This window comes from Notamacropus eugenii, chromosome 1 (assembly GCF_028372415.1).
Source record: "Notamacropus eugenii isolate mMacEug1 chromosome 1, mMacEug1.pri_v2, whole genome shotgun sequence".
In the NCBI taxonomy this organism is placed as follows: domain Eukaryota; kingdom Metazoa; phylum Chordata; class Mammalia; order Diprotodontia; family Macropodidae; genus Notamacropus; species Notamacropus eugenii.
In genome coordinates, this window is record NC_092872.1 from 700,404,455 (window position 1) to 700,412,900 (window position 8,446).

The 8,446-nt window shown below is 39.4% G+C and overlaps 1 protein-coding gene across 10 annotated transcripts in view; it reads left to right on the plus strand.

Moving 5' to 3' along the window:
- Positions 1–7,624, plus strand: part of COX4I1 (cytochrome c oxidase subunit 4I1) — an 83,471-nt gene extending 75,847 nt beyond the window's left edge. For 5 of the 10 annotated variants that reach the window (XM_072636239.1, XM_072636242.1, XM_072636241.1 and 2 more), the window contains exons 3-5: positions 3,864–4,031; positions 6,082–6,213; positions 7,356–7,624. In XM_072636239.1, coding sequence (XP_072492340.1) covers positions 3,864–4,031; positions 6,082–6,213; positions 7,356–7,492 — 437 coding nt within the window. In that variant the 3' untranslated portion in view covers positions 7,493–7,624. The remainder of the gene's footprint in view (positions 1–3,863; positions 4,032–6,081; positions 6,214–7,355) is intronic. The other 5 variants (XM_072636247.1, XM_072636245.1, XM_072636246.1 and 2 more) reach the window with 1 other exon arrangement.
- The last annotated feature ends 822 nt before the right edge of the window (positions 7,625–8,446 follow it).

Here is an 8,446-nt window from a genome sequence, read left to right on the forward strand (position 1 = left end):
TCTTCAGGTCCTGTGCATCTTAGATTAGATGGGCCTCCACAAAAACCCTTTCTTTGAGAAGGCTCTGATTGCTCTAGAATCAATGAAGAAGGTTTTATTCAGATTGTAGTATGTGTTAGGGATACAAAAACTTAAATGTGCCTGCCCTGGCACTTGAGCTGAATTGACAAGGAAATGAGGGATTTTGAGTAGGAGGTAAAGAGCAAGTTCATTTGAGGTATGTGACACAAGATACGTTGTTACATGTGAGCAACAAAAAGGAGGCCAATTTTGCTGGATTCAAGAGGGAATGAAGGGAAGTAGAGTCTAATACAACTGAAAATGTATGTTGGATCCACCGTATAAAGGCTATTTTTTAAGTTTTGTTTTTAATTTTAAATTTTCTTATGTAGGGGAGATTTGATTTTTTTATTTTTTAAAACATAGACCCTTTTCTTTTTTTTACAGTTCTAAGCTCTCTTCCTCCCCTTCCCCATCCAATGAGAAGTCAAGAAAAACAAAAACTATTACAAATACGTATAGTAATGCAGAATGAATTTCTCCATTAACCATATTATCCCTGCCTCCCCCAAAAAGGGGGGAAAAGTATGTTTCAACCTGCATTCAGTGTTCATCAGTTCTCTGTTTGAAGGTGGATAGCATGTTTCATAATGAGTCCTTTGGAATTGTGGGGGAATCATTGAATTGATCAAAATCAAAGTTACTACATCTTTCAAAGTTGAATATCTTTACGATCTTGTTAACATATAGCTTGTTCTCCTGGTTCATTTCATACAGGTCTTCCAAGGTTTTTCTGAAACCATCCCCTATATATGAGAGATTTTAAGAGCCAAACAGAAGTTTGTTTGCTAGAGGGCCTATGGCTGTAGGGTCCAAATGCTTTATTTTCCAAAGTCAAAGTGATTTGCCAAAGGTCCCATTAGTAGTTTAAGCAACCTAACAATTTGAATCCAGGTTCTTTGACTCCAAATCCAGTATTTGTGCTGTAAAGGACTAGGGGGCAGGGATAGGTGAGGGGAGGAAGTCATCAAGAGATAGAACATTACTCCAGAAAGGGAGATGGAAAGATAGTGAGAAGCACACTGTTTCAAAATTTTGACTTAGGCCAATCCCATCCTAGTAGATTGTCATTATGAGGATCAGGATGAGTCAGAAAGGGAGGAATCACATAAACTACATCCTAGTGTTTTAAAAGAACTTTTAGATAGAATTGATAAGCCATGGTCATTGATCTTAGGAGTGAATTTTGGAGGACGAGAGTAAGCAGAATTGGAAGAAGTCGGATATCCTGATTATAAAAAGTATGAAAAATTGCGACCCATAGGCCAGTGACCTATCAATTATAGAATATTTTGTGTGTGTGTGTGTGTGTGTGTGTGTGTGTGTTCATCCTTCGTTGCTGAAGATCACGCCATTAGAGAAATGATGACATGACTTGCACTTGACTTCATTTTGAGTAAGGGAGAGCTGTGCAGGTCACCAGCCTCACTTCTCCAGAGCCATCTGAATCCAGTGACCAGATATTCATCAGGATGCCTGGAGATGACCCAGGATGAGGCAATGGGGGTTAAGTGACTTGCCCAAGGTCACACAGCTAGTGAGTGTCAAGTGTCTGAGGTGAGATTTGAACTCAGGTCCTCCTGACTCCTGCACTGGTGCTCTATCCACTGCACCACCTACCTGCCCTTTATAGAATATTATTAATGGGATGGATTAGTGAATATTTAGAAAAGCAATCAGTCATCACTTAGCAAAATATTTATTAAGTACTTGATGTAATATGCATATACTAATGTTGGGAATTCAAAGAAAGGAAAAAATAACCCCTGCCCTTTAAAGAGTTGACATGCAAATGGGCAAGACAGCAGGTAAATCAATATATACAAGATACATTCAGAGTAAATGGAAGGTAACCTTAGAGAGGAAGTCACTGACTGTTGGCAAAAGCTAGTATGACTTCATCTGAAATAGATGCCATACTTTCTCCAGTTTTTCACCAAATTATTAAAGTAGTAGATCAGAGGAATGCTTCAAATATGCATGCATATACATACATATACACACATACACACACATATACATTATTCAAGGTTTAAGTGATTTGTCCAAATTTAGCTGCAAAAAAAAGCTGTTTTTTTTCTCCCCTTCACTTATTTATTCTATCATTCCTTGTTAAACAGGGGTAGTTAACTCTTTTGTCTCATAATTTTAATTTATGATTTCTTGAAAAATAACTTTGAAAAATCAGGCATTGATAAAGCCCATTGAGATTGCAAATGGGGCTACAGATTTCTTTTCTCATTTCCTTCCTTCCTTCCTCCCTCCCTCCCTCCCTCCCAGTTCACTCTGAAGCTCAAAGATTGCACCACAATAGATCCCTGCCCAAGCTCTACTAAATGGCTGTATTTTGGACTCTCCTGTCTTAGAGCGAATGTCAGTGATAACTGTTTCTCTTTGGAACATCAACCCTGAGGGTCTTCCCCTCCCAGCTTGAGTTTTTTTTCTTTTTTTCCTAATTAAAGGAGTCATCCTTTAACTCGTTTCTTAAAGAGGCCTGTTCACTACATGGGCATTACCTCACACAAAGTGAGAACCTGAAAAGACCTTTAGCCTAAAAGTGCTAGGGTCTCCCAGTGCATCCTGGGCCATCTCCAGTCATCCTGATGAATATCTGGTCACTGGATCCAGATGGCTTTGGAGGAGAAAGTGAGGCTGGTGCCCTTTCACAGCCCTCCTCACTGAAATCCAAGTCAACTTTGAGTCATGTCATCATTTCCCTGCTTCTCTTCAAAAATTAAGGATGAACAGAACCAACTCTGGCTCTCACTAATTGATCAATTATAGGTCCCAGTCTATTGTTTGGTCGTTGTTTGAGTTTTGGTGGCTCCTGAGTGAGTGTAAATAGCAGTTGTTTCTGGTCTGGCTAGAAAACCTGAGGGTCTTGCCTCCCCTACTGATTTTTTGGAGAAGGCTGAGGAGGCTATGTTTTGCCTAGCCTTTAGTCACTGAATGGACTTGCCTCAGATAAGCAGACTTACCTTAAAAAGGCCAAGATCTTCCATTGCATCTGAGGCCATCTTGCCACTGGACTCTGATGACTGGAGGAGGGAGTGGGACTGATGACTTTGCACAGCTTTGCCTAACTAAAATCCATTTCACTTGACCTCACCCTTCAGATGTCATTGGTCCTCTTCCAGAAAGCAGAACAAACAACAACTGATTCCAAATTTGGTGCTCTTTCTACTGCCTGTTTCCCTAATGAACTCCTGCTTATAGGCTGTAGCATTATAATCCAACTCCATTGTGAGTCAGATAAGCTTTTGTAAGTGAGCCTAAACATTTAGCTGCGATTTATGTAGGAAGTAGGGAAGCTAGTTGACCTGTGAATAGAGCACTGGGCCTGGAAGCTGGAAGACCCCAGTTCAAATCTGGCCTCAGATACTTAATAAATAACTGTGTGACTCTGGGCAGGGCATTTAATCCTTTTTGCCTCACTTTCCTCATATGTAAAATGAGCTGGAGAAGGAAATGGCAAACCACTCCAGTATATTTACCAAGAAAACCTCAAATGGGGTCAGAGTCAGACATGACTGAAATGACTGAATGACTAATGGGGGTAATATATAATGAATTCACACAACCAACTTGCAGGTATACTTTTCTGAACATAATCCTCCTCTGAATTAAGGACTGTTTCAGGATAGTAAAAGGAATGTGGGAAAGAATGAATGAAAACATACTTCAGTGACTGAAATAGTTTCTTTTCTCTTTATCAGTATTAGTCTTATTTTAACATGTGGAGTTTTCTAGTTAGATTTCCTTTACTTATTTTTTTGACTTTCTCCTGCCTCTATTATAATTAGCAGGTGTTGCGAAGACTGAAGATTACAGTCTTCCAAGTTACGTTGATCGTCGTGATTATCCCCTGCCGGATGTGGCCCACGTCAGGACCCTTTCTTCTAGCCAGCAGGCCTTAAAAGAGAAGGAAAAACAACCATGGAGTAAATTGTCTTCTGAAGAAAAAGTCCAATGTGGGTATTCGATGAGTCAGTAAACATTTATTAAGCCCCTACTGTTTGACAGACACTGTAAGCCCTGGGGATACAAAGGTAAAAAGACAGTCCCTGTCCTCAGGAGCTCATAATCTAATGGGGGAGATAGAAAGCAAACAAATATGTACAAACAAGCTGTGGTAGAAGGTAAATAGGAAGTCATCAGCAGAGAGAAGGCACTAGAATTAAGAGGGATAAGGAAAAGCTTCCTGTAGAAAATTAGTGAGGGATTTAAGCTGGGACTGATGGAAGCCAGAAGGCAGAGTGAGCAGGGAGAAGGTGTGGGGGACAGCCAGAGAAAGTGCTCTGAGTCCTGAGATGGTTTTGCTTGAGGAAGAGCTAAGAGGCTGACCAATGACCTTCGATTGGAGAGTTCTGTGTGGTGGGAGTGGGGGGGGCGGTAATATGCTAGGGTAAGAGCACTAAGGTCAGCTCATTTTGGCCATTGTTACTTTTACCCTTTTACATTAACACCTCTCTTAACTGCTTCATAGCCTTCATAGTACCATTTCTGGCACATCACGAGGATAGAAGGAGCTTCTTTGTTCATGAATGACATTAAAACCAAAATAATATTATCATCTAACCTAGGAAAGATAGGGTGGGCAGCTATAACCTAAAAAGAGATACTGATGGTCCTTCATCATCCTCATCCTTATTCCACTCCTCTCACTAACCTGGGAAGTTGGATATTGTCTTGTTCCTACTAGGTATGGATCGGTTCTTTGTATTTTAGATAGCCACAGTGTGAGAAATCATAACTCATATGGTAATGCAGAAGTGCATTTCAGAGCCCTCCAAAATATATCTTCATTATCCTCAATATGGATAATTGAAGGTTGATTACAAAGGGATGAGGGAGAAATAGTTGATATGATTCAATACTTTTTAAATTCTTAAAGCCTTGTAGCCTGGAAAGATTAGTTTTAAGTAAAGCTCCCTCTATAACTTCTCAGTGTGGAAATTTGCTACCCTTTCTCCTTTTCTTTGTTGAAGGGCACACATTTTCAGTTTAAGTGTTTTAAGGAAGTTTAAATCATTTTAGCCATAGCTGCTAGTTCGATGTGTTGTGTCATTTTTTTTTCCAGAAGGAGAGGTTCCGTCCCTTCCCCCCTTCCCTCTGCTCTGTTGTTACTAATTTTATAGACCTGAGAATTGGTCACCTGTTCCCATTATACATGCAAATTTTTGTAAATAATTAGACTTTGAGGATCTGTTTTTTCCGTTGGTGTGGGTATATCCTTCATAAAGCATATTAAAACCCTTCTAAGACTTGGTAGAAGGTGTTTTTGAGTTCCTGTTGCTGAAAAGTTCACTCTGCGGGCCTCCTGGTGGTGAGCCTCTCCTAAATTAAGCTGAGCTAGTCCTCAGCTTGATATGAGCTATGACAGTTTATATTCTTATAGCCTTTGAAAACCCTGGCCCACTTCTCTGTCAGAGAGAGACATTGCAGTTGTACTTGGTGGGAAATGATTGCAGCAGCTTCCTTCTGATAGCAAGTTAGTAGAGAGAGAGTGCTAGCTTCAAAAACTTATGACATCAGTTATACCAGTAATAGAACCATTTGACAGATGAAGAATCTGAGCCTTGGGTTATAAAACATAAATGCTGAAGCTGGAAACTCAAACCAGATCTTCATGTGTGTCATGTGTTTAGGGAGTCCTGGTCCCTTTTGGTTACAGGGATTCAGCTGCCACAGCTGTGTGTTCTGGCTCTGGCCCTGCTGTTGCCAGGTTGGGACATTGAGAATAAGTAAGCCTGTTGGGAAAACATCTCTGTCTCAAGAACATGGAATAGACCCGTGGACCATATGAACAATGGGATTTGTCAATGGCTGTGGTGTCCAAGATACACAGGCATCATGCAGGAGCTGGAGGCTTTGGATGTGGCTCACTTTTGCCAAAATGTAGCTCAGCCGGTTCTCTTATTTGATTCTGGGCCTATTTCTGTAATTTAAAAGTAAATCCACTTGTTTCTTTAATAGAATCCTAGAGTCTTTTTTAAAAAAGTATTCTCTTTCTCTTTTTAGTGTATCATATCAAATTCAATGAGACCTATGCTAAAATGAACCAATCTTCAAATGAATGGAAGACTGTTGTTGGAGCTGCAATGTTCTTCATCGGCTTTAGCGCTTTAATTGTCATATGGGAGAAGCACTATGGTGAGTAAGAAAAAGAGAACCTCTGTTCTGGGCTTCGCTGGGGTACAGTGAAGAATTTTGCTGCCTCAAATGTAATTGGGAAGTGTTTAAAAAAGCAAACATATAGCATGACATAGGTTAATGCAAGTTTGTGGTTTTCTGAGTCACTGTGTGGCCAGAGGGATCCTCCCTTGAGTTTGATACCAGAGCCCTAGAACACTCTTAAAGATGGAAACCAGTTCTTAACTGCATGAAAATCTTTTTTAGCCAATGCATCTTTCAGAAGTAATAGCTTGCATGTATATGGCACTTTGCAGTTTTGTAAAGCACTTCCATATATTTTTTCACATTTTTTTCCTCACAACCTTTCATGGTAGGTAGACCCATGGTAGGTATTATACCCATTTAATGGAGGAGGAATCTGAGCTTTATGGTTAAAGTGGTAGAGCTGGGGCTTAAATCCTGATCTCCTGTGCTGCTGCTACTGCTGCTACTTAAGAAGTTACTTTGTTGACAGGGCGTCTGAGGTTGTAAATGATCCTTTTGCCAGGATAAGATAAATACTCCTGAATTCCAGGGGACATTTATAAAGTGCTTTTAAATATTTGCAAAATGCATTGTTTAAATTCTCACTGTCTTCTAGAGGGTGTGCTCTGTCCAGTGGAATACTGTGTTTCCTTAACAGTGTGAGCCTCTTTTTGGACCATATTGGAACTCTCCTGACAAATTGCTTTCTCTCTGGACTGTGTAGAGTGGGCTATGTGTGTTACAGCCAGTGTTAACTTTGCTCTTTGGTGGCTGGCCTGCAGTTAATACAATTCCTAATAGTTATATGTAATTTACTTTCCATCTACGTTGTGATATCATTCCTTTAAGCCTTTGGAGGGATCGATGCTCTTTAATTTTTTTTTTTATGTTCTCTAGCTCTTTTTCATTGCTAAGTTTTTGTGAAAATGAGAATTGAAAGTAAAAATAAACTCCACCTGTCTGTCCTTGTAAAGCTTTAGTGGACAAAGCCAATGTGGCAGGATATGAGGACTGGCTGTATCTTGCCCTGTGGGCACAGTAATTGAAATGCATTACTAAAAGAGTCTTTCTCAAACACTGTTTCTATTGTCAGAATGGAGAAGTGAAGTCAGTTGAAAATTCTCTTTAATTTACAGTTTACGGTCCTGTCCCGCATACCTTTTCTGATGAGTGGGTGGCCATGCAGACTCAGAGAATGCTGGACATGAAGGTCGGCCCCATTCAGGGGTTCTCTGCCAAGTGGGATTATGACAAGAAAGAGTGGAAGAAGTAGAAGAAATGGGGATCATGCCCCCTCTTTATGTGAACCTCTTGTTCCTTCATGTATGTGCAACCCTCAGCATATTTACTGGAACCTTCTGTGTAATACATTAACAGTGAGAATAAACAACGGACTTACTTGAAACTGTGGTGTGATCATTTAAAAATAGCTGATATCTTATTCATTTAAACATTGTGTATGTATCCCTAGTAAATAGAAAAATCAAATGCAAAAATTTTAAAAGCTTGCTAAACTAGATAAATAGTAAATGTTTACATGAAGTAAATGATAATTTGAAGTATTTTCATCAATGAACTTTCTGTATTTTTTTAAAAGAAATATTTTAATCTGGAACAAAGCCCCCCAAATAATTACATTTTCAATGTATACCCAATTTCTTAGAGGATACCTATTTTTTTTTTTGCAGAAAATAATACTGATAGAACATAAACTGTCAGAGCTAGAAGGGTTCTTTGAAGTCATCCAGTTTAACTGCAGAAATAAATGTTGGAAAAGACCTAAAAAGGGCATGTGACTTGCTTTGTCACATGATTTATAAATGGCAGAGTCAAATCTAGAATCTATGTTTGAATCCTAGTTTGATACATTAGGCTAACTTTACTGGATCTCCAGATTTACTACTTGTAGTTAAATGATGACAACCCAAAACAAATTCTCCTTTTTCCCAACCTCTTTTTTTGTAAGACTTGAAGGAATAAGGGAAGTCAATAGTGAATAGCAGCTAACAGCCCTACCCAATTGAACTGTCCCATCATCTTACCTCAAAAGTAAGCTCTCATCATTTGAAAAATTGGCAAATGGTTTTGAGAGTTTAGCTTAGTGTTTCTCTTGGGATGAATGGTGAGGCCGGAACATGAGCATGAAGTTGAAAGAAAATTCAGTTCTCCCCTTTCAATGCGGTGGTTTCCAAACTGGATGTTTGCAGGGCAGTTAATTGAGAAATGT